The sequence below is a fragment of the Trachemys scripta genome, chromosome 1 (assembly GCF_013100865.1).
Source record: "Trachemys scripta elegans isolate TJP31775 chromosome 1, CAS_Tse_1.0, whole genome shotgun sequence".
Classification (NCBI taxonomy): Eukaryota; Metazoa; Chordata; order Testudines; family Emydidae; genus Trachemys; species Trachemys scripta.
The window spans coordinates 183,453,750-183,480,993 of NC_048298.1; the positions used below are offsets into that span (position 1 = coordinate 183,453,750).

General features: G+C 42.5%; 1 protein-coding gene across 3 annotated transcripts in view; it reads right to left on the minus strand.

The window, feature by feature from the left end:
• Positions 1-27,244, minus strand: part of GRIK1 (glutamate ionotropic receptor kainate type subunit 1) — a 220,589-nt gene that overhangs the window by 43,470 nt on the left and 149,875 nt on the right. For all 3 annotated transcript variants that reach the window (XR_004648469.1, XM_034793548.1, XM_034793558.1), the window contains exon 8: positions 12,501-12,608. Coding sequence is in view for 2 of the 3 variants with exons in the window: in XM_034793548.1 (XP_034649439.1) it covers positions 12,501-12,608 (108 nt within the window). In the remaining variant the exon portion in view is untranslated. The remainder of the gene's footprint in view (positions 1-12,500; positions 12,609-27,244) is intronic.

A 27,244-nucleotide genomic window follows, 5' to 3' on the forward strand; every position in this document is an offset into this window, starting at 1 on the left:
CCCAGTTCAGCAAAGTATTTAAGCACATGTCTAAGTAAACACATGAGTAGTTCCATTCACTTCAATGGGGCTATACATGTGCCTAAAGTTAGACATGTGCTCAGCAAGGTACTTGAGCACATGTCTAACTTTAGGCACATGTATAGGGGCCTAAGTGCCCGGCTCTGCAATATGTTGAGTGCTCTTAAAGCCTGCTGAAGTCACCTCACAAGACAACTGGCACATTGAAGAATGAATGTGAGAGCCACTGTTCTGAATGGGCCTGATCCTGCTAGGTGTCGAATGTCTCCTACAAGACATGAATGCCCAGATCCACAAAGGGACATAAGCGTTCCAATGCTGAGAGTCACAATGCCCAACTTTTAGGTGCTTAGAAAAATCACAGGAACAACGTTGCGATCCACAAAGCCTGAGTTAGGTGGCTAGGCTCCCTATACAATGAATGGGGAAAGATAGGAGCCTTAAACTGTCATCCACAAAAGCCATCACACTAGTCAGCTCCCTGCTTGCCAATGGCAGATGCTGACTGGATCAGGGCAGAGGTATGTCTTAAGCCCTGCCCCTATCTCTGCTTGCACTCCACAACTGGGAAGTCTCTTCTGGAGTCAAGTGGCTTAGAAGCCAAAGGTGTTTCTTGTGAGATGGAGCTAGGTGCCTGTCAGTCTCCACACAAGGCATCTCGGGGGTGAGGAGGGGGAGCATTTCAAAACCTTTAGCCCAGTGGTTAGGGTACCCCCTGGAATGTAGGAGCCCCCCTGTTCAATTCTGCCCTCTCCTTGGTGAGGAGAAGGGAGTTGAACAGGAATCTGTCACCTCTCTGGGTCTCTGGGTGGGTCTCTCTCCACATTAACATTCTCTCCCCACCACCAGATCAGGCCAAACAAGCAAGACAGGTGTTGCCGTCACTAGGCATAGCTACCAGGTAACTCAGGGGAGTGGAAGGCCATAAGTGCCGATGAAACTTCTGCGCTCTGGGTCTAGGTAAGCCATAATAACTTTATTTTGTGAACTTTTACCTACTTTTATGCTAACTGCTTACATGCTGTAGCAGAAATGTAATGGTCAGCTTTTTTAGCAAAACACAGTAGAGATAAGGACAGGGGGAAGGGGGAGGGAGAAGCCTTTATGTATTAGCCTGCGAAGGCCGAAGATAAGCAGACAAATGGGAACTTTTCTAATAAGCCACAATGGGTGTCTGCTGTAACTGCTTGAGGAGGGAGGGGTAGAAAGGGTAAAAAAAAATAACAAAACAAAGGCTTGCACAGAAACAGCTTGAAATATAAAATGGGACACTTGCTTGTATTTGCTGTGCTTAATTTGAGACACGCTGGTCTCCTAGTGCCTATTCAGAGCTCTTAAATAAAATTGGTTTGCTTCTCCACCTCGGTGTCCTCATTAATGCAAAGCACAGTGGGCAACGAACCCCGCTGTTGCCCCCCTCGGGCCCTTTTGGACCGGCAACACAGGCACTCCTCTGCCTACCTTTCCCCCCAGTCTGTGGATTGCATTGGGGCTTAGGTGGGTGATTGGGGCCTGGGTGCCTACAGCGGGGCTGCAGTGTGCATGCCTGGAGGCAGAACCATAGGCCCCTAGGGAATATTTACAGCAGAAATGTAGGTGCTAAATGAGTCTAGGTGCCTGAGTTCGGTGGCAGCTGAGCAGGAGTTTTGTGTACAGCAGAGGAATCTAAAGCTGGGACTTAAGTGCCGAAATATGGGGTTTAGGCATGTAAGTACCTTTGTGGATCTGGGCCTATGTGCCCTCAATTTTTATGGGATTGAATATGTCACTTCAATGGGAACTGACTTCAGTGGGGATGGAGGGCACTGAGCATTTCCAGGATTAGGCCCTGAAGTGACATCTGAATACAGCAATTTGAAAATGGAGCTTTTCATTATCTATCTATTGTTAGACACTCGTGATGAAATGACACATGCAGAAGATGTTTAGAGAGTATTCAGTATCTTTCTATGCTATTAGAAAACTTGATGAATGAAGCATAATATGCCTTAGACCAAATTAATGCAAAAAATGCACAAAACGAGCCGATTCTCTGTACCAACATTCCAGGCTTTTGAAAGGTTAGAAAAAGAATCTTGCCAAGTTAACTGTCAAACAACCGGAAATACAGAATCAAAATATCTGTTGCTGAGGAATGATACATTTTACAAAGCTCACCACAGGTTTTACTTTAATTGCATGGAAAGATTTTCTTCTTAACCTGAGCTAATGAAACAACAACCTCCACTTTGAGGAGCAAAATCAATACAAAAATGGTATATGAGCCATCTGCGTTAAACTGCCAATTTAAATATGATCAATACCCATATAATGAGCCACACTCATTGATTTGTTAAAACAGTCTGGAATGATGTCACAAACATCACTTACCATCTTAGGCTAGAAGAGTTGACCAATGTACCTTGGATTTAAAGAGACAGGGCCAGCTTTGAGTCTGGTCCATTCAGTATACATATATTTTAAATTGAAAGTTTGTGAAAGGTACCAGATTGATGGCTTTGGGGACTGGCATACTCCATCCTCGGAACAGCATGCTTCATCACACTGGTCTGCCAGTGCGTTTCTGGAGGGACCAGCTTTCAGTGCCTCCCTGCTGAGATTGCCAACAAGGCTGTCAAATCAGACCAAGACTGAAACTGCTGACCTGCCTCACATACTGTACACCTCCATCAGCTGTCAGATGGTCAGTCACTACTGACTCAGGCAGGATTCGTTGAGATTATTAACTGAGGCAGGGACTGTCTTTCCTTGTCCAGAACCCAGCACAATGGGGGCACTGCTCCCGAATGGGGTTTTGGGGATTTCTATTATATAAATATTACAATAACAATTATATCATTCAAATTATCTATGGCTGAAAGCCCCAGGGTCCCATTGTCAATTTCTTTAGCTAACCATTTCTCCTCCTATGGCATTTTTAATTGGGATAATGTTGCTCATGATTCCTTCCCCGCCCCATACAGACACACACACACGTCTTTTAGGTTTCTTTTGCTTCCAGGAGATCAATTTGATCTGAAAAGTATTTGTATTCATGACGTGTTGGGCATAATCAGCTTAGTTAATCTGGGGCCGTGATAAATAGCTAGTTTCTTTTCATTTGTTTTGGGGCAGTGCGCATTAATCAAAAGCTATTCTGCTCAACGTTGCTAACTTCCTGACACACTGGTGTGCTTGAAATAGCTGGCAATGAGGAAGAGCAGAACGGTCATACAGAACATGGAATAGTACAGTCAGTGTATACACAATACATCAAGATGGCCACTGTACATTAAAATTAAAGGAATGACTCTGTAGGTCAGTCTTGATACTAACAATGAAAAAGGTCAGAAGGGCATTGGATGAATGAGGCCAAGGTATTACATCACTATGGTGAATCTGGAGGGGTTTATTGCAGTTTAGTGACAAATTCAAGACATATAATATGCCCTTCTCAATGAGTCTGTGTTCTGAACCAATTGTAATTTGGTTTAAATTAATTCAACGTAACATGAAATGCCTAGAGTCAAAAGCTAGATTGGTTCAATAAGCTTCTGTATGTCAGGTAGGATGATCTATCCACTAGTAATGGGGAAAATAGAATCCGTTGTGCCTTAGCCTGATTCACTGAAGATTAAAACAAGGTTATTAAGTATGTGTTTTATTAGATTAGAAAAAGAGTGCTATAGGACACTGTCAGCTACCCTAGAGTAGAGTGCCAAAAAAAAGTATTTTTAAATGGGGGGGAAAAGTTTAACGTTTTTAAAGATGTATGCAAAATATAGTTGTTGTTTTTCATAGCATTTTTTTATCTGTATATCCCAAGCACATTACAAAGATGGGTAAGAGATTATTATCCCCCTTGTATAGAGGTAGAAAACAAGATTCACAGAAGGCTAAAGGCCTTATCAGAGGTGCTGAGCACCTGTAGTGCCCTTCGACTTCAGTTGGAGCTATGGGTGCTCAGCACTTCTGAGAATCAGGCCTTGTAAGTGACTTGCCTATGGCCACTCAGTGAGTCCACAGCAGACCTAAGAATAAAACTTGGTTCTTCCGATTCTCAGTCTGGTGCCTTTTGTATTGGTCCAAGCATCCCCCGTATGTTAAAAGGAAGCATGAGATGCCTGGAATAAGTTGGACAGTTTATAAACAAGCCTGCTTCCAGTTTACATGTGTTATTGAATGTCTGAATTGCACATTAATTGTACTGTATGCTAGTAGCTAATGTAGTAGTGAAAACTTAAGTCAATGATACTAGAAAAGTCATTCATGGCACACACTTTGTGGGTAGTGTCAATAAGCAACACACTTAGCACAGCACCCACCATTAATGCTGTTAAAGGCACTGATACTTGAAACCCCACTTTAATGAGTGAGGTAGGGGAACAGCTGTGAAGGTGTCGCTTTTTAATGCCATCATTCAAAGGAGGAAGAGGGCCAACCCTTGAGAATTAAAAAAAAAATATTATTAGGGAAAAATATTTAATCCATCTGAGGCCTCTTTACAATTTGTAAGTACTAGAATACATATCCTGAGTAGGAATGGAATTCATTCTATCACAGAAAAGCGCACTCTGAGATAGAATATTGTCTCTAAACTGCAATCTGAGATCCATTTGTCAAAACCCAAAGGATGAGTTTTAAGACCCAACCTGAAGGTTTCTTGCATCACCTGTCTGTGTACAAACCTTCTTCCACACTTTATATAAATGCTTAGAAACCTCGCCAGCAGCCTTGGTAAAGAGAAAAATAAACAGAGTGCTTCATTAAAGATGAAAAGTGAAACCAGTCTAGAGAGCTGGGTGCTAGTAGTTATGTTTCAATTAACTCATAGATGATTATTCAGAATCAAAATGGAAATCCACTGAGCCAAATGTTTTAAGTGGGAGGAGAAACAAAGTTGTTTTTAGTTGACATTAAGCACTGAACTCTGTAAATCAAGAACTCTAACTTTTTCATAATTGACACCTCCGGTCTCCCCCCTTTCCCTCCCACCATGAGCCCTTTCCTTTCTAGCTGGAGCACAGGGAGCCCTGTGGAGCACAGTTCCTTGATGCACAGGGTGCATGAAGCCCCTGAGTGGGTGTTTGGTATCCTACCCTTTACACCACACAGCAGAACTGTGCTGGTTCCAATAAATTCAGAGACTTCTGCATCCTTAATTTTTGCCAGTAGTAATTAGATCTAGCTGACAATATGATGCTTGAGATTGCAGCAGTAGCTTTGCCTCTGTTGTTATAGATCGGAGTCTAAATGGAATCTTCTGGGAGTAGGTGTTTTTTCTTACCCTGTGTATTAAATAAGGAAAGAGAGGTAGGTTCTTTAGTATCTTCCCAATCTGCTAGCCTACAAATGTGGATTATTTGCTTTTGTTTAATTTAACAAAAAGAAGGTCCAGATAGGTGTCCAATCTGCATCCTCAGGACAACTGGTAAACAACAATATAAGGGAGACAAGACCTTTTCACATAAATTATTTCTGAAGTATAGCTTTGCAATTTACAAGATTCTAAAGCATGTCCTGATGGAATGTGATTTTGCTTGACCTTTGCTTCAGTGTAATACCAAATTCAGAAGCTTATCCCAAAGAACACTGTTTAATCTCAACAGACTAGACCACAACTAATTTCATTTTTCCTCAGTAGCATAACCATTTTAGTGCAACTATGAGTAATTAGGGATGGGGTGAAAACATAATTGATTGGCTCATCTTCAATAATTAAACAATTTTTAGTATTTTAGCACATTTTGAGAATATTACTTAAGTTCCTTAAACCCCACCACCACCTCCTTACACACTCATTAAAAATTGCATAATAGATATATAACTTTGGCTAAACCTCTGGATGTTAAAAAAATCACTTTCTTTAAAATACAGATGCTATTCTTTACAAGGCACACCGGTTTATTGTCTGATGGTACCTACATAAAAGTTCGTTCAACTAGCGCCATTAATTTTGTGGGGAGTTATAAAAATTATAAGATTGAGTTGACATTTAAACTTATATTTACAGGATGTGAGTTGACACAGTGAGGCCTGGGAGGAGCAAAACCTCATGGGAGGAGCAAAAGAAAATATATTTTCACTTAAGATAATGACTGCAATTTCCAGATTCCTATTCAGTACCCAGATATGTAAGATAATATGAACTGCAAAAGTCAAAAATCTTTTCTCAGTATCTGGGTAGGAGAGTGAGGGAAGGGTGACTTGTCTCCTTCCCGCTCGACCCCAACACCTGCTGCCCTCCTGGAAGGATCTAGGGAGGTGAGTTTTCTTTACCAAGAGTCCAAGAAACTTTAATGGAAGTTTGTCTCATTAAACACAGCCTTTTGGGCTTTCTGAATGGGAGGCGGGGCGGCTCCAGGCACCAGCGCACCAAGCACGTGCCTGGGGCGGCAAACCGTGGGGGCCGGCGTGCTGGTCGCCGTGAGGGCGGCAGTCAGGCTGCCTTTGGCGATGTGGGTGTGGGAGGTCCGCCGGTCCCGCAGTTTCGGCGGCAATTCAGCGGCGGGTACGCCAAAGACGCGGGATCGGTGGACCTCCGCAGGCATGTCGCCGAAGGCCGCCTGACTGCCATGCTTGGGGCGGCAAAATAAATAGAGCCGCCCCTGGTGGGAGGGCATCCCAAACTAACTTAAAAGACAGCTTTTCCAATCACTCTCAGAGCCCCAAAATGTGTCCCAAGGCATGGCTCTTACTTCAGATCCTGGGTGGGTGGGGAAAAAAAGGGGTTCCTTTGCAGAGTATCTCTTATAATTTCTTAGAAGGTGACTCACCCTGCAGCTAGTTGTGGTACCCAAAGCTGACTCCCTTGCAGCTTCTCAGAGTCAGTCTTTGTCCCATCCTCCACCCTCACCCCACAAACTGCTTCAGCTCTCTTATAAGGAATCAGCTGCTTGAGATTTCTTCCCTGCACCGGTGTCTCTGGTTAGCTCATTTAGGAAGCCTGCTCCAGACTTCGTCTCTTGCAGGACAGCTCCCTCACTCCTTGGCTCTCTGCCTTTGAGTGGGTCTGTCGGGACACTCACTGTGTGGCTTTCCATCTTCGTGCACATTCTGGTGGTTCTTGTCGGCATGATGGTCTATATGAAAATGAAAGGGCTGTAAGGTGAGGTATCAGTGATGACCTGGGCATTGTCTGGAGCCATTGGAGTCCTGTGTGGTCAGTGATGAGAAGAAGGTGGATCCCAAACAGATGATAGAGCAGGACTTTCTCCACCCAGTGTATTGCTAGGCATTCCTTCGAGGATCGAATACCACATTTCATAGTCCAGGAGTTTCCTGCTCATATACAGAATAGGGTGTTCCTAGCCATGGAACTTCTGGGGCAGTACTACTCTCAGGGCCCAGTATGAAGCACCGTGTGTAAAATAAAATCTTTTGAAAAATCAGGGCTACACACTACAGGTTTGTTACAGAGAATCTCTTTAATTTCTCTGAATCCCAGTCACTCTGGGGGGACCAAGTGACCTGCCGAGAAGCTATTTTTTAATGAGATCACTGAGGGGAGCTGCTAATGAGGAAAACTGGGCACAAATCACCTATTATACTCTGCCAGCCAAAGGAATGCCCAAACTTGTTTGTTTTATTCTCAGAATGGGTGTGTTGGCTAGGGCTTCCACTTTGTCGACCAAGGGTTGTACTTTACTGTTTCCTGCTAAATCAGTGGTTCTCAAACTTTTGTACTGGTGACTCCTTTCACATAGCAAGCCTCTGAGTGTGACCGCCCACCCCCTTATAATTTTTTTTATATATTTAACACCATTATAAATGCTGGAGGCAAAGTGGAGTTTGGGGTGCAGGCTGACAGCTCATTACCCCCCATGTAATAACCTCGCGATCCCCTGAGGGGTCCTGACCCCCAGTTTGAGAACTCTAAGTAAGTGGTCTCCTGCTTCCCTTAAGTGTATTTCTTTGGGTTTACAGTTAAATTGGCATCCCGTAGAGCAGGGGTTGGCAACCTTCAGCATGCAGCCCGTCAGGATAATCCGCTGGCAGGCCACGAGACATTTTGTTTACGTTGACCTTCCACAGATATGGCCCCCTGCAGCTCTCAGCGGCCATGGTTCACTGTTCCCGGCCAATGGGGGGCTACGGGAAGCGGCAGCCAGCACATCCCTGCAGCCCGTGCTGCTTCCCGCAGCTCCCATTGGCCGGGAACGGTGAACCGCAGCCACTGGGAGCTGCAGGGGGCTGTGCCTGTGGACAATCAACATAAACAAAATGTCTCTTGGCCCACCAGCAGATTACCCTGATGGGCCATGTGCTGAAGGTTGCCGACCCCTGCTGTAGGGTCTGAAGGATGAGTCTCTGAGGTGAGTTGGCCAGTTCCAACTATAGACTACCACATCATCCAGGTAAGCTGCTGCATAGGGCTAATGTGGCTATAACACCTTGTCCATTAGTGTTTGAAAGAGGCCAGGGCACTGTGTAACCTGAAGGCAGTATTAATGAACTGAAACAGGCCCACACTGGTCAAGAAGGCAGTCGTGGCATGGAAACTGGGGGAGAGCAGGATCTGTCAAAAACCATTAGTGAAATCTAATGTAGAAATGTATCAGGCTTTGCTGAGCCCATTGAGCACATCACAAATTTGGGGAATAAGGTATACAGTACATTGAAGTCAGGGATCATGTTTATCTGGTGGAAGTCTATGCAGAATCGAACGGTCCCATCTGCTTTAGGGACAAGGATCACATTGGATTACACCAGGGACTTTGATGTTTCAATTATGCCTAGCTTTAACATCTCCTGGACCTCCTGTATTAAATGGGATTTTAACCCTTTCAGGACAAGTACATTTAGCAAGCCTGCTTCAGGCTTCAACTGGGTTTTATCTGAATGTAGTGGTTGACTAGCAAGGTTTGTCTTGGGAATGGGTAAAGTACATCCTAGTATGCCCACACCTGGTCTCTTATTGATCTCTCTGGTCAGTGGACAACCCATTACCAAGTTGGATCCCTTTGACCCCTACTGCAAATAGTTCTGGGAGCTGGGGTCCTAACTCCTCATCTCTTTCTGGATGGATGAAGAGATATTCTGCACCCTCCAAGGTCACAGCAGATGGTAGATCTCCTGTGGCCTTTGTCAGTCTAGGTAGTAAACTTTGTAATTAGCTGGCCCAACACATAGAGTACCTCACAGGGGCCCTGAAATTTGGCTAGGAGTTTGCTCTCTGAGCTGGGGAGAAATAGGATGACTTGGTTGCCAGGCTGGAATACCCTCATTCTAGCTTCCTTATTATACTTCCAGGCCTGGCTCTATTGGGCCTGGAATAGGTTGGCCCTGGAAAAATGACCAAGGCACTCCAGCCTCTCTTTCATTTGTAGGACATAGTGGAGGACATAAGTGGGTTGGCTGGGTTTCCCGTGACTCCTCGACCAGATCTAAGATACCCCGGGGTTGTCTTCCATTGAGAATTTCAAAAGAGGAAAAGCCAGTAGATGCCTGTGGGACTTCTGTGTGCCACAAATAAAAGGTACAGCAGCAGTTGATCCCAATCTCTGGTTTCTGTCCCAATGAACTTTCTTAGCATCAACTTAAGAGTCTGATTAAACCATTCAAGTAGGCCGTTGGTCTGAGGATGGTAGGACCAAGATCCAGCGTCAAACCTTTAAGGGAAACAAGACCCCTTGATAATTTCTGAAGGAAGGCCTACCCTGGAAAAGATCTGCAGTAGCTCCTGCACGAGGGTGGAAGTGATAGTGTTCTGCTAGAGAGCAGCTTCTGGTTACTTTGTGCCATAGCTGATGAGTATGAAATAAATGTGACCCCAGGCACTTTTCTCAAGGGAGCCTATGATGTCAATCCCTACCTTATCCTGTTACAAGAAGGAGGGATATTAAGGATGCCTGGCCCCGTTCCTTATGGGCTACCTTCTGTCAATCTGGGCAGGACAATAAAAATCCACTACTTCCTAAAATATACTCAGCCAAAAGAATTGGGCCAGTAGTTTTCCAAATGTTTTTGCCTTATCCAGATGTTCAGTCATCAGGACAGAGCGTGCTAGTCTCAACAGTTCTTGATGAGCTGATTTGAGAACCAGGAGTTGGACCTGTGAGGTTGTTTCTTCACCTAGTCCAGAATTTCATTATGTAACTTGAAATGGGGAAACTGTTGGATAATAGTGTTCTTAGGTGGCTTCCGCATTGATCACAGCTACCTTGTTGAAACATTCTTGGAGGGTCTGAACTTCATCCTGAGCAGTGATGAAGTCAAAGGTGTCATCTAGTCTAAGGGTCTCTGACTCGCTTTGGGGCGGAGTATGATGGGGGTCTATTGGGAGGTCTGTTCCAGGGGGTCCTCTTCTCGGGATAGACTCTCTCCAGGCTCCAAGGGTACAGCCCCAGCACAGGCCCAAGTCTTACTGGACCCTTGAGAGTTGCCTGGGGTAAGGGGCATTGAGTTTCTATTCAGGAGCATGGGGAGGTGTATGCTAATCGTGACCCAGGATTACAGGCCAAGCATGGTGCTCCACTACATCTACCTGGAGACACCCTATGTAGTCAGCTACTTGTAAGATAATAGGGACAATCGGATAAGTGCATCTTTCCCATGTATGTAGAAGATTTGGACAGTTCGGTTGGATTAGAAGGCTTTGGGCAGGAACGAATCTTGGTGCAGGAGCATTTGCCCAAAGCCAGAGTCCATCAGCCCATCTATGAGGTGTGGTCTAACTTGATGGGAACCAAGAAGGGTCTTTTGGCATCCCTCTTTGTTAGGTATGAGGTCTTGCCCTGTTGGCCAAAGTGACACCCTAAATAATCACACTCCAGGAAGGGGCACTCTCACTGCATGTGTCTCAACTGCTCACACTGATAACATATGATCACACCCTCTTGAAAGGTAGATGAAGTCCACTCTGGCGCCTGGAGCATCACCCACTTGAGATCCCCAGGAAGGTAGGGGCTCTGTCCATCAAGGGGGCCAAGTAGTGTGGGCACCTCCATGTTCCAGGGGTGCTGAAACCTAGTGCATCTCCAATTACTCTTGAGTTACCGTGAGGAAGCAGGAAGGGGTGGTGCTCCCAAGGCCTGGTGCCTCTGCCTCCAAAAAGCTTTCTGTCATCTCCATGGCCTCTGCAATGGTTGCTGGGTCAAACCAATGGACCCAGGCTTTTACTGCTACTGGGAGAATTTGTAAGTACTGTTCCAAAACAATGCTATATATGATATTGCCCATGGTCTTGGTTTCTGGTGTCAGCCAGCCAAATCTCAGAGTTGTTGAGCGATGGCCCATGGGCTGCCTCCTTTTGGAAAGGTTTCCTCTTGAAACTTCCTATGATAGACCACTGGTGAGAGTCCAAACCAATCCAATATGGTGGGCTTCAGGGTAGAGTAGGACTGGGCTTTATCTGCACATAGGGCCTTGTAAGCAGTCTGGGGGCACCTGGTTAGATAAAGGGCAATCTGGGCGGCCCAGGAGCTCCTCTCATAGCCAGTGGTGGCCACCCACTCAAATGTTGTCAGGAAGATTTTGAGGTGGAGTTAGTCAGTTTGGTTAGGGTGGGCCCTGGGAGAGACTCGGCAAAGAGCACCCTCATGGGAGTGCTCAGTGAACCTTGCATGAACAGCCTGGCCACCTTGGCTTGGAACTGTCAATTCTATTCCTGTTTGGCCAGCTGGGCCTTCTCCATGCACTGATGGGGGATGGGGGGTTGTAAGGCCTCCTAGAACTGATGATTTCACTCCTCTATCTCTTGCTGCTATATTATTAATTGCAATATTTCCTTTCTGGCTTCTCTTGGGAGAGGGGAGATCAAGTCCCTATTCAGACACTAAATGTAGGTGGGTGAGGGAGGGATGGACTGTCTCTTTCCCCTACCATCTTTCCTCCCACAAGGATCTGGGGAGGTGGTTTCCTTTCATAAGAGTGCAAGAAACATTAATTAAAGATTGTTTCATCAACACACGGCTCATTTGGGCTCCTTTCTGGAGGGAGGGGTGCCAAATAAACTTAAAAGGGAAATTCCCCAATCACTCACAAAGTCCCAAAATTCTGTCTCAGGGCATGGCTCTTACCTCAGAGCCTGGGTGAGGGGGAAAAAAGTCTCTCTTATCAGTTCTTATGAGGCAACTCACTCCAGGTCTAGTTTATAGCTGCTCTGCCCAAAGCTGACTCCCCAGCAGCCTCTCAGAGTCAGTCTTCCTCCTCTTCCCCATAAGAGCTACTTAGCTCCTTTATAAAGAATCAGCTACCAGGTGTCTCCTGTTGGCTCATTTAGCTAGCCTGCTCCAGGCTTTAATCTTCTGCAGGGCAGCTTCCTCGCCCCCTCTTGCTCCTTTGCTCTCTCCCAATCTGTGTTGCAACTTTAACCCAAACAATGTAAAAACTAGGACGAGCTTTTTTCAACCATAGGAAATGTAGGTGAAGAGGAATGGGCTTCAAGATATCACTGTCAAATTAGGTTTTCATCCTCATGGTTCATGAGGTCCACCTTTCAGTAAGCACAGTCCCACTGACTGTATTGTGTGGCTCACAGTTTGAACACAGTTAGTTACCTTTTCTGTTCCTTCTTCCTTGAGACTAATAATGTCCAAATCAAAATCCTTTCTTAAGCCATCTGTTTTGTTGAAGGTAATGCGCCCTGTCAAACCATCCCACCGTGCCTAGGGACAAATGAAAAAACACACTTCCATTTAATGTTTAGCAACAATTATTCTAAAGCCATCAAAAATGTTACACTTATTAGAGCACCAGATGGCTGTTCTCTTGCTGGGCCCATAAAAAGGGGTGGGGCCAATCCTGTCCCCCACTACACCCTGCCAAGCAGACTGAATGATGTGGAGAAAATCACCAGGGGAGTTTTCCTACCCCTGAGCACTCCCCATCCCCCTCCCCCATATGTTTTACTGTGGCAAATTGTGATCTGGGCGTCAGCTGTGATCGTCTGTAAAATGTTGCTGAAGCCTCATTCCCTTCCTCACCAGAATTGGTGGGGTTCATTAGCTGAACCAACTAACCATCCAAAGTTGCCAGAGCATCCAAAAACAGTCTGATTTTGGTTTTCCTCTTTAAAAGTGAAACTCAGGTCACCCCTGCCAAATCCACTACAGGAGCCCGATGCACAGAATCTCAAATTTCACCTAGCGCTCGTAACTTGTGAAGGGCTTTCATCACTCATTGTATGGACTGTTGAACAGATTGTGGTTAAATCTTGTCTAGAGCCAAGGGATTTGGGTCTTAATGCCCTTAGACTCCTCTGAAAATGTCAACCTAAATAACTTTGTTCAGAACATTTTCTGGAGGACTACATTCATAACTAATATACATGCAGCTGCAGTGGTCACCGAGGAAGGTGTTTTTTTTTAAAAAACATGAGACATATCTTATTTATAATTAAAATAATGCTCTTCAAATCATGACCCCAATTCTGCTTCCATAGATGTCCATGGCACAATTCCCATTGACTTCAATGGAAGCCAGAAGCAGGCTTTCACTGAGGCTAGCAAAAAGCCCCGTGGTTTACTTAAGTTACACTCAAGTCTTTAATACAAGATTTAAATGGGGGCATAGGTGGCGCATCAGAGTTTACATAGACTCTCTGGATCAAGGTGCATTTTAACATAATTAAATAAAAATGCATCTTCACAATTTCCTTTAAACTTTAATATCAGGGAAGAAAGTAAATGGGGACATTTGTTGTACACCGCTACCTCGATATAACGCGACCCGATATACACAAATTCTGATATAACGTGGTAAAGCAGTGCTCTGGGGGCGTGGGGGTGGGCTGCGCACTCCGGTGGATCAAAGCAAGTTCAATATAATGCGGTTTCACCTATAACGCGGTCAGATTTTTTGGCTCCCGAGGACAGCGTTATATCGAGATAGAGGTGTATATCACAGTATATTCAGGTAGGGTTATTGTATATAACAGTATATAGTAGATATAAACAAGGATAATTCTGAATTGTGGTTGTCAATTCTCTGTTCTAAAACAACCTCTAATGAAGTATAAGATTGCTACATCTTGTGTTCTTTCCTAATATAAATCAAAGATTTGCACCTTTTAAAATTAGACCCATATGCTATATAGCCTGCGGATTTTGGTCCCAACACTGAATCTTATCAACTAGAGAGAAGGATTTGATGGATTTTAAACTGAAAACAATTGTTGTAATCTATTTTTAGAGACCCCCACATTAGATTAATTTCTTCAAAAGTACAAGGAAGATATAAATAATGACATAGCTTCCACATACGTGCCAGCCTTATAATTCTTAAATTACAGGCTTTTCTGCTATGCTTTTCTTTTTTTCTTCATTTGATTGATCTTAGGTAGCTTTTAAAAAAAGATGCATAATAAAATCAACAAATATAAATTACAGAGTAGTGTAACCACTTCTTGTTTAATCTGTACATAGTTCTGAATCTTCAGGGATTAATCTCAGACCCGGGTTTGCCATTACCATGTATCTCAAGCAAATCTGCTATGGTTAGAGCTTGTCTCTAAATGTTATGGAAGTAGGGTGGGATTTTCGAAAGTGACTAAGGAATTTAGGAGCACAAGCTGCCCATTCAGCGGGGCTTGAGTTCCTAAATCACGCAGAAGTGTATGAAAATCCCACCCATAAACAATTAAACATTTTTTTTGAATATGCAGCTCATATTTTGATTCGGTGATGTAAGATACTAAAATGTGCATCTGAGAAGGAACATGTTGACGCATTTTGTTTTATGAGACCAGTTCAATTTCTTCTTCTGACATGATCACCATCACTTAGTTGTAATGATGGATCTTGTCTAAATGATCATATTTTTTAGACAGTGATTTGCCACTAACAATTCACTTTCGTCATCACTGTATCACATACCTCACTCCTCCATTAAACGTATTATGGTCTTGAATAAAAAAACTACCAGTAAAATTTTCAAAAGTGACTTAGCAGCCTAAATCTCATTGAAAAAATCAATGTGACTTGTGCTCCTAAGTATCTGAGTTACTTTTGAAAGGAGGATTTAGGATCCTAAATCATTAGGAGCTTTTGAATGTACATAATTCCATTTCTGTCTGCAAAGATACTGTAAGAATAAAAATGGGGTATTTCCAGACAGTCATATCATAACCTTTTTATGCCCTGAATGCCCTATGAAATTATAGAAAGCCTTCCTCAAAAACTGATGGCAGGATATGGGCCAAAGACTACCCACTCAGGTTCAAATCCTGGTCCTTTTGAAGTCAAATCTCACACTGGCTTCAAAATATGCTCAGGGAAGCCCTATGGCCTATGCAGGAGGTTGTTTTTAGAAATGGTCAGACTAGATAATCACAGTGGTCCCTTCTGGCCCTATAAACGATGAATAAGACTAGAATTTGGCCCCTAAAATGAAATATGCCAGTTCCAAGAAAGAATAGTCCATATTCACTTTTAGGGAAATGATCAGGTAACTCCAGGATGTTGGAGCATATTAGGTATCACGTGGTCAGGCAAATGATGGAAAATCAGTTACACAGTTCTCAAATGTAATTAACTAACAGAAATGAAGCAGAACTTTCAGTACAGTGAGAATTCACATAACTGTGTAACAGTGCAGCAAGATTTCATGCTTTTATATGCAAGATTTATAGCAATTTTAATGTTTCTAGTGTCATTCCATGTTAAATGTTACAAGGTATAATAAAAGTGAATCAGAATCTAATCAGGCAATTCATCAAAAGAAATAGCTTTTTTGCACTTTGTCCTTGCTTTTGACTCCAGTAGAAGTTAGGGCACAATTTAAACGCTGATGTATATTATCTTCCACTTAATTTTGGTTGCTTTGAGTATGGCTGTAGCTTAATTAAAAATACTTAATTTCATTAATTTGCGTTTGCAATATCCTTCTCTTAAATCTCAAACTTAGGGGCTGTATCCAACAATAGTACCATGGTCAAAAGAGGTCAGGGAATGAACTCCTACAGTGCTTTTCATTTGGGGTCTTGTTGGCAGCAGTAGGACAATGCAGTGATTAACAGAGGTTCACAATCAGATGCACTACTCTAAAATAATATTTTATCATGTGATTAATATTTTCATTTCTACTTTCTTTATATTTTCAGATCGTCAACCAGAATCAATATTAAGCTTTAGTTCCATCCAAAGCCAATCAACAGATCAATAACAAAGTCAATAGTTTCAGTTGCAACCAATTTTCAGTAGCTGACAACTTTAGAGTTCAAATCTTTGTACAACAGATGGGTTTAATGTTCTCTTGTGTGTCCGATAGACTTCATTTTCCATTTTCAAACCTGAGCATTAGCAAGGTATAACTAGAGCAAGTAATTATAATGTGTAGTACATATAATACTCTTAGTGTCATGAGGAATGAATACATATTTATTTTCAGGAGGAAACTCTCTAAATTCAAATCTCAATGTTACAAATGTACCCAGACAATCTTATGTTTAGACCGTGCTCCATTACCATTGACATCAAAACATTAATCCTTTCTCAGGCAGCGTGATGGGGCACACAAACCCCACTCTGGTTGAAATAAGCAATACAGTGTCTACACTGACACTTCGTTGACCTAATTACATTGACTGTGACTCTACACTGCTCAGGGAGGTGGTGTTACTATATAGGCATAGAGAGGCACTTACGTTGGCGGGAGCCAAATTTAAGTGAAGACACTTCCACAGCTAGGTCAATGCAAAGCAGCTTATATTGACCTAATTGTGTAGTGTAGACCAGGCCTCAAAAAGAGGTATGCCCTGGGAGGAAGTCAACCTGCCATAACTCTGCCAAACTATTAGTTTTATTTTTATGATGTATTTATTTTGATTTATTTAAAATATGTCTATCCGCAATACTTCAATTAGCTGCTTGCAGCATTCTCTCTCGCTCACTGGTTATGTCTAGACTTCAATCACTGTGGGTGAGTTAATCTAACTAGCTTGGGTCTCAGAGGAGTGAAGCCAGCATGAGCTGCATAAACCCTCTCGGAACTGTGCATAGCCAGCCTGTGCTAGAGCTGCTGTGGCTTCACTGTTCTGGGATCTGAGCTAGCTAGATTCAAGCTAGCTCAGGCACGTTGACTTGAACTGCAGTTACACTAAATGATTGCTGTCTAGACGTACTCTCTGTGAGACTAGTATTACAATGACAGTCATCGGTAGTGGGGGATTTTAGATTTCAGAATCTCAGCTTCTTCAAAATACCATAGCAATATAAAGATGTAATCAAGCAATCTTTACTTCTAGGATCTTAAATTATCCCCAGAATATTTGCTATGGGATCTTCAGAGAGAGACTATAACAGGGTTTAAAAAAAAAACTAGATAAATTCATGGAGAATAGGTCCATCAATGGCCATAAGCCAGGAGGGGAAGAGATGGTGTCCCTAGCCTCTGTTTGCCAGAAGCTGGGAATAGGCAACAGGGGTTGGATCATTTGATAATTACCTGTTCTGTTCATTCCCTCTGGGGCACCTGGCATATCGGAAGACAGGATACTGGGCTAGATGGACCTTTGGCCTGACCCAGTATGGCCAGTCTTATGTTCTTATGAGAGACTTGATGTCTGTACATTCCCTCTTTTCTATTGATTTTTCCATGTTCTCCAATATTCTGTGTAACGTGACTTTTTCCTGGACCTGTCCCTTGGTTTTCCATTTGGCATCTAATCAAGCACTGCCTCTTCAATCTCAAGCTTCATTTCAACTATATCCAATTTCAACTATATCCAGCTATATTTGTGGGTAATACACGAATGGGAAACACCACAGGTCTCCATGATCTATCCATAGGTGGTGGTGGTTTGAGAAAAGCCTGGGAGAGGAGGAAGACCCAATGTATATGTGTGTGAAATATATAGAATATGTATGAATATATGTGACTAAGTACTTGCAAAATGATTAAGGTCCAGGTTACCACAACTGTAAATAAATAGCTTTTAAAAATAACCAGCCCAAATGGTCACTAAATATGGCCATTGGCTGGACTTGGTGTAAATGCTGCGTTAGAACTACACCCACTACAGAAAATTCATTCTCTTTGCCAGGCATCATTGAGATGCTGCACAACATCAAGCTCAAACTCAGTTGTGTGAAAGGTCTTCTGACATTTTGCATCTGTCACAGGACAGTTGAATTATTATATAATATTAAAGCAGACCAAAGGGATGTTAAGCTGTATCTTGTGTGGAAATGTGAAATATATCTTTGGTTACAAATGCTAAGTGACTTTGTCTCCCTTCTCCCAAAAAAAGCCTTGCAGATATAACTAGGCAGCTATAAATAGCACTGTTATTGACCTGAGAGAGTCACAAAGCTGACAACGAGCCACATTTAAAAAAACAATAGCCTCTACATTTTGCATAGTCAATTACTGTGCTTGCAGGTGCAGCTGGAATTTGAGCATTTAGGGCCGGATCTTAGAATCATAGAATATCAGGGTTGGAAGGGATCTCAGGAGGTCATCTAGTCCAACCCCCTGCTCAAAGCAGGACCAATCCCCAACTAAATCATCCCAGCCAGGTTTTCATCAAGCCTGACCTTAAAAACCTCTAAGGAAGGAGATTCCACCACCTCCCTAGGTAATCTTAAGGCCACGGAAGTTAGTTGGAGCCTTTCTATTGACTTCAGTGGGTTTGGATCAGGGCCTTAAACTGTCTATTTGGACTCTCTCCATATTGCTTGTGTAAAATTATGGATGCAAATTCAGAGACTTGGTTGAGGCCTCATTAGAAATATGGATCTTGAAATCCAGTTTTCCTGTAGACAGTGAGCAGTTTTCTCTGTGTAATAGAAATTTTGGAAAAGGTCCCCGCTGAAGATAATGGAGTTATGCTGATTTGCACCAACTGAAGATCTATCCCATTGAGTATGACTATATGCTTAAAATGAAGAGATCATTCATGGTCTAGTAGTTAGAGCAGAGACTAAAAGTCAAGAGGCCTTGGGATGAATTCCTGACAGTTGCAGATGCTTGGCACTTGTCCAGGTCAGGCCTTTAGTTGTGTCATTGCTGCCTGACTATACCAAATATGTGAGGCAAAATACACTAACAGTGGTGTAGTAATCATTCACCGTCTCTTTCCTCTTTCTTGTACTTATCTCTCTCTCCAGCCCTTTGTCTTTCTTAAACTTAATAGAAAGTTTGAGGAGGAGGAATTCAACAGCAGAGTTTGAGGGAAAACAGATTATTCCTCTCCTTTGTCTTTATCAGCACTTCCTGATACAGAATGGAAGGGTGACCATTTTCTCTGGCTTTGACTTAATAGTCAAATGTGTGATCAGGACCCTATTGTGTTAGGTGCAGTACAAATCCAGAGGTAGACATGGTCGCTGCTATGAAAAACTTAGAATGCTAAACTGGAAAACAGAATAAAATTCCAAGGGTTATGAGAATTAATGCAAATGCTGGGAAGATATAAATTATATTATTTGATTGGCAGTGGTAGTTAGGAAGTTGATGAGAGCTGCTTTTCTCACTCTTAGCTTTTTGCTTAACTAAGTTTTGCTTTTTGACTAGTACTATAGAGCTACTATTTGTCTTCACAACACATTATTGAACAGATATTGGAATAAGCTCTTTATCAATTTTATTACTACTCTCTTCAAACAGCATTTAGGGCTGGTCTACACTGGGGGGGGAATCGATCTAAGATACGCAACTTCAGGTACGTGAATAGCTTACATCGACTTACTGCGGGATCGATGGCTGCGGCTCCCCCGTTGACTCCGCTTCCGCCTCTCGCTTTGGTGGCGTTCCGGAGTCGACAGGGAGCACATTCGGGGATCGATTTATCACGTCTAGACGAGACGGTATAAATCGATCCCCGATAGATCGATTGCTACCCGCCGGATTGGCGGGTAGTGAAGACATACCCTAAGTGACAGTGCTGAGTAGTTCAGCAAGCCCAGTGAAAACAGTTCTCAGACAAGACCAAAGTCTGGAATTTGATAACGCTTGCAATTTTATTTTGCTGTTTTAAGTTGATTGTAAAACACAGTTAGATGTAAAGCTGTATAGAGTGTATTGTATTAGGTATGTGATGGGCCCTAGTTTTTTTTTAATGCCACCGTGTTTTAGAAATGCTTCTCAGATATACTGTTGAATCACGTGTCTTTCCCATTCTCATATAGTTTTTATCAACTTCACAAAATGTGTACAATTCAGGTGTCTGAAAGATTTAGACAAACCTTGGTTTACTGTATTACACACATGGACAGGAAACACTGTAGCTCACTTCTCCAAGACAAAACTTGCTAACACAGTATATAGCCAATTCCATTGTAAGCCATGTTGAGCAGTAATGAATAAGAGAAAGTTTGATCTACCTTTGGTTTATTAGTCTTCAATCAAAGTCCCTGATTTTTTAGAATTGTAAAGAGATCCCTCACAGTTAACTGATGATATTGCTTTTGGTTAGAGTTGAAATTGTAATAGAAAAGCTGCTTAAATTCTCTCATCAACTGGAGATTTCCATTACTTGCATCTGAAGAAGTGAGGTTCTTACCCACGAAAGCTTGTGCTCCCAATACTTCTGTTAGTCTTAAAGGTGCCACAGGACCCTCTATTGCTTTTTACAGATTCAGACTAACACAGCTACCCCTCTGATACTCATCAACTGAGTGACTCATACAATTAGTCTTTTTACTAAAGTTGACATCTTGGGGGTTAAATAGCAAAGTGGGTTAATGCATTACCTTTCCTTTAGCTAAGATCAAATCCAGCACAAAGAATAATAGAAAAAACATTTGATGATGCAATTTTATCTGCCCCACCTAAAACCCACCACATTTGGCAGCGTCTTTACTTGGGAGAGGTCCAGGACTGAGAGGGTGTGAAGAATATCGCTAATTAGGATTGAAGTGGGAAGGGAGAGTTATGTGGTGAAGCTTGTTTATATACACTAGCTCTGACCCCACTTATAAGACTCTTATTTTCATGAGCACCATGTTCTCCTAGTTTTGAAAATAAAGGTTAGAGAGCTAGTGAAAGAAATGGAGGCGAGTGGATTTCTCATGAAAGCTGAAGTTCTTTGAACTGTTCAGCAACACTCATTTTCAGAGCGGTTTGGGCTACATGGTGCGCAAGAGTAGTGAAGAAAAGTTTTGAGTGTGCCATTTCAGTGTGAAATTTGAGAAAATGATCCCTAATTACTTGAGGATGACAATTCAGGTGTCCTTGTTTCAAAGTCTGTGTTGTGAAATGCCTTTGAGGAGATTCTTCTTGGATACATGTCTTCAATGCTTAAATCAGACAGCTTAAATTTCCTATCAAATAAAATACAAAGGGGAAGTGGGTTGAGATTTGAGGGAAAAGCGTAATTTTGTAAGGTATTCTTCCCACTAGGAACTAGGGTATTGTACATTTTTCAATTACCATTACCAAAGTGACAAAATGCAGCACAAAATATTAAAACAATTATTATTTATGTTATGGTACAGTACTATTGGTTAGTATTAATTGGTTTGAGACTGGGATTCCATTGTGTGTTATACACTGTATAAGTAGTAACATAAGAACATAAGAACGGCCATACTGGGTCAGACCAAAGGTCCATCAGCCTAGTATCCTGTCTACTGACAGTGGCCAATGCCAAGTGCCCCAGAGGGAGTGAACCTAACAGGCAATAATCAAGTGATCTCTCTCCTGCCATCCATCTCCACCCTCTGACAAACAGAGGCTAGGGACACCATTCCTTACCCATCCCGGCTAATAGCCATTAATGGACTTAACCTCCATGAATTTATCTAGTTCTCTTTTAAACCCTGTTATAGTCCGAGCCTTCACAGCATCCTGAGGCAAGGAGTTCCACAGGTTGACTGTGTGCTGTGTGAAGAAGCATTTCCTTTTATTTGTTTTAAACCTGATGCCCATTAATTGCATTTGGTGGCCCCTAGTTCTTATATTATGGGAACAAGTAAATAACTTTTCCTTATTCACTTTCTCCACACCACTCATGATTTATATATCTCTATCATATCCCCCCTTAGTTTCCTCTTTTGCAAGCTGAAAAGTCCTAGCCTCTTTAATCTCTCCTCATATGGGACCCGTTCCAAACCCCGAATCATTTTAGTTGCCTTTCTATGAACCTTTTCTAATACCAGTATATCTTTTTTGAGATGAGAAGACCACATCTGTCTGTAATATTCAAGATGTGGGCGTACCATGGATTTATATAAGGGCAATGAGATATTCTCCGTCTTATTCTCTATCCCTTTTTTAATGATTCCTAACATCCTGTTTGCTTTTTTGACTGCCACTGCACACTGTGGTCAGTCTTCAGAGAACTATCCACCAAGATCTCTTTCCTGATTAGTTGTAGCTAAATTAGCCCCCATCATATTGTATGTATAGTTGGGGTTATTTTTTCCAATGTGCATTACTTTACATTTATCCACATTAAATTTGCCATTTGCCACTTTGTTGCCCAGTCACTTAGTTTTGTGAGATCCTTTTGAAGTTCTTTACAGTCTGCTTTGGTCTTAACTATCCTGAGCAGTTTAGTATCATCTGCAAACTTTGCCATCTCACTGTTTACCCCTTTCTCCAGATCATTTATGAATAAGATGAATAGGATTGGTCCTAGGACTGACCCTTGGGGAACACCCCTAGTTACCCCTCTCCATTCTGAAAATTTACCATTTATTCCTACCCTTTGTTCCCTGTCTTTTAACCAGTTCTCAATCCATGAAAAGATCTTCTCTCTTATACCATGACAACTTAATTTACATAAGAACCTTTGGTGAGGGACTTTGTCAAAGGCTTTCTGGAAATCTAATTACACTATGTTGACTGGATCCCCCTTGTCCACATATTTGTTGACCCTTCAAAGATCTCTAATAGATTAGTAAGACATGATTTCCCTTCACAGAAACCATGTTGACTTTTGCCCAACAATTTATGTTCTTCTATGTTCTTATGTTTCAACTAATTTTCCTGGTACTGACGTTAGACTTACTGGTCTGTAATTGCCGGGATCACCTCTAGAGCCCTTTTTAAATATTGGCGGTACATTAGCTATCTTTCAGTCATTGGGTACAGAAGCTGATTTAAAGGACAGGTTACAAACCATAGTTTAATAGTTCCACAATTTCACATTTGAGTTCTTTCAGAACTCTTGGGTGAATGCCATCTGGTCCCGGTGACTTGTTACTGTTAAGTTTATCAATTAATTCCAAAACCTCTAGTGACACTTCAATCTGTGACAATTCCTCAGATTTGTCACCTACAAAGGACGACTCTGGTTTGGGAATCACCCTAACATACTTAGCAGTGAAGACTGAAGCAAAGAATTCATTTAGTTTCTCCGCAATGACTTTATCGTCTTTAAATGCTCCTTCTGTATCTCGATCATCCAGGAGCCCCACTGGTTGTTTAGCAAGCTTCCTCCTTCTGATGTACTTAAAAAACATTTTGTTATTACCTTTGGAGTTTTTGGCTAGCTGTTCTTCTAACTCTTTTTTGGCTTTTCTTATTACATTTTTACACTTAATTTGGTAGTGTTTATCCTCCTTTCTATTTACCTCACTAGGATTTGACTTTCACTTTTTAAAAGATGCATTTTTATCTCTCACTGCTTCTTTTACATGGTTGTTAAGCCACAGTGGCTCTTTTTTAGTTCTTTTACTGTGTTTTTTAATTTGGGGTATCCATTTAAGTTGGGCCTCTATTATGGTGTCTTTGAAAAGTGTCCATGCAGCGTGGAGGGATTTCACTCTAGTCAATGTACCTTTTAATTTCTGTTTAGCTAACCTCCCCATTTTTGCATAGTTCCCCTTTCTGAAATTAAATGCCGCAGTGTTGGGCTGTTGAGATGTTCTTCCCACCACAGGAATGTTAAATGTTATTATACGATGGTCACTATTTCCAAGTGGTCCTGTTATAAAACTGCATTCTTACACCCATCTTCCAGAAAAGCCTCAATAGCTTTCTGCCTAGCAGAAAGGTCAGGTGACCCAGACCCAAGTCCTCTAATTAGACAATGGGAAACATAGCTAATATGGTTTCCACCATGTCCACATAGGGTTGCAATGCATTTAAAGTACTAGTCTAGTTTCTTTTTTAGTCCATGACTGCAGACTTTCCAGGTCTAGTGGAAGCACTTGAAGATGCTGATCTCTGTACTGATGCAAGATCATGTCTAAGGAAGAAAAAATTTTTGTTCCCAGAAAATGTTATGTGCTCATCAGCTAAATGGTCTGGAAGTTCCACTCAGTGTAACTGAAAGTTAGATGCCCATCACCCCGTGTGGAATGCTTTTGTATTTTTAGCCTCTTTCAAACTCCTATTATCATTTCCATAATGAAAAATCTCCTCTTTCTTCTCTATCCAATACATGTGACTACATTGTGTGTCTGTTCATATTTTCAGTTTTCAGATTTAGTTTGTGTTCTACTAGTTGTCATCAAGGGAAGAATCTCCTGGAAATAGTTTTTTGTGATTTGAATCCACTAAACCAGAGTACTGGATATCCTGCCCTTCCCTCCTTCGCTTAGTCAATCCAGCAGAAGCAGCCAAGAAGCATGATCTGGAAGTGTTCACTTCTTCAGATCACCAATTCTGATCTTCAGTTCCTCTTAGGGCAGCTTCCAAAGCAACAGCCAGCTTGGAGATGTGTTCACATCACTTTTCCCAAAAGAAGAGAAGACTGGTTGGGTGAATGTCAAACTGTTCAGAGGCCTGGCTCAGATCAGCACTCAAATGTTAATTGCTTATCTGAACTTTGTTGACATCCCAGGGCTACAAAACTTAGCTAGAAATTTGGCAAGGTTGATTTCTCTCAAGATTTTCACTACTTTCTTCTTCTGAACCCAGCAGATCCAGGATATCCAGTGTACAAAAGACATTTGTGGGCAGGGATGTTCTTTGACTCTCAGGGTATGTCTTCACTACCGACTGGATCATCGGGCAGCGATTGATCCAGTGGGGATCGATTTATCGCGTCTAGTCTAGACGTGATAAATCGATCCCTGAGTGCTCTCCCATTGACTCCTGTACTCCAGCTTGACAAGAGGCGCAGGCAGAGTTGACGGGGGAGCAGCAGCAGTCGACTCACTGTAGTGAAGACACCGCGGTAAGCTGATCATAATTTAGATCGACACCCTCCCCCCTTAGTGTAGACCAGGCCTCAGAAAAACTTGATACAAGTTTTGCGTGAAGGTTAGGTTGGTGTTGGAGGCAAAGTCTCTTATTTTGAGAAGGGCCTTGTATCTGTGAAATCCAGTGGAAAATTGACTGGTAACTCCCATTCCTATGCACACAGGTTCTTCCTACTTAATAAATCCATTGGGGAGCTTAGTTCCTCTTGGAAGTAAGTTGTTTTGTTGCTGAAGTTTTTCTGTTCTATTAATCATTTCTTCCCTGAGATGAGAATTCTTTGTACTCCTTCACCATTTGATACAAGCGATAGACATTCAGTTGCTTTCTATTAGCAACAAGAAAAACTGAGGGAGAGACATTTGAAAAAGCAGCTTGATGACATAGGTGCTGCTCCAAGCAATTTATACTGAGGCGAGTCTCTGATCTTGACCATTTCTTTTCCTGAAGAAGAACTCTGGGTAAGCTCAGAAGCTTGTCTCTTTCACCCACAGAAGTTGGTCCAGTAAAAGATATTACCTCATCTCTCTCATATCCTGGGACCGACACAGCTACAACAACACTGCGTACATTTTTTTTTCCTGGCAGAACTGGAGATCTCTTTGGATCCTCCCCAGCCTCAGAGGCTTGTATTATCTGGATTTGGTGAAGGTTTGAGGGAGGTTATTTTTGGACAGTTACCAGGAAAGCTGGTTGAAAAATGCAGAGCATTTTTTTGAAAGCTTTTACAATTTCCTTGAAAAATATTTTCATCAATTTCAAATTTTTTGAAAAAGATAGACTGTGCTGTAAGCTAGCCACACAAGTGGAAAAAAAATCACTAAAATTTTGAAAAACGTTGCCAAAAATTTTCAGCCAGCTCTAGCCACCACTTTTGGGACTAGGGGATTGAGTTTGGTATTGTTAGAATGTATGCTAGATGGTCATCCTCCAGTCCTGATTTATAGAAGAAAAAAGCTTGTACCAATGGCAAATTTCTCAGTATCTACTCAGACTGTGATTTGCAGGCATTGTCAAGCTGCTTTTGTAGGCTGGGATTTTCAGTGGGACTTAACCAGTCATCCACTGAATTTCTGGATTCCCATTACCACAGATTCTCTCTGGCCCTTCCTCACCTTCCCCAGATTCCTCCGAGACCTTTTCTACCTAGTAGCTCCACTATTTCCCCTAATGTGAGCGGGAACAGGGATGAGCCACAAATAGTTGTGGGGGGCAAAGACGAGAGACAAGAATCTCTTTCCTTCCCTGTCTGTCAGGAGGCCAGGCCCTGGAACATCTGCTCTCCCCTTAATGCAGCGTCTGGGAGGGAAATGGTATCTTTCTTGCAGCTCTCCTGCTGCCCGCTTGCATAGCTGTAGCTATCTGTGCTGTTAAGCTGGAGAATTTTTAACCCCCCCATCAACAGCTGATCAGCAGCTTGGGGACAGGACCCAGAGGCAACAGGCAGTAGAGTTAGATTCCTGGACTTTTCACCTCACCAGTGGCTTCTTCCCTTTGCTCCTTCACAGGGGGCTGGAAGTTTGGGGGAGGCATTGTCGTCTCCCTCTATCCTAGAGCTGGAGGGAAATGTTCTTATTCTCCCTTATTAAGCCAAGGATAGGCCGCTATTTATAGAGCAAGACTAATCATTTGCTTCTATTCCTTGTATTATATTGCTCTCTATCTAACACAAACAATTTATTATTTTTCGTAAAGGAGAGACAAGGTAGGAAAACGGAATACAAGTACACTCAGAGCCAGCATTTCCAGAATGTGAAAAACATCCATTTTATCCAACTGGGCAGCAAGCTGTGAACAGGGCTGGCTCCAGCTTTTTTGCCGCCCCAAGCAGCAAAGAGAAAAAAATAAAAATAAAATGAAATAAAGCCGCGATCGGCAGCACTTCGGCTTCATTCTTCAGCGGCAATTCAGTGGCCGGTCCTTCCCTCCGAGAGGGACTGACGGACCCGCTGTCGAATTGCCACCGAAGACCCGGATGTGCCGCCCCTTTTCATTGGCTGCCCCAAGCACCTGCTTCCTGCGCTGGTGCCTGGAGCTGGCCCTGGCTGTGAATCACCATCATGCTTCTGAAGTGCAGATGCAAGCAAAAGTTAAGAAGATAAAGATCATTGCATTGTGTAATCTCATCATGTTGGTACTGAGTCCAATTGCTGTCCTGGGATTTTCAGGCTTGCATATGTCCATGGGGAGGTGGATACATTCTTATTTATAC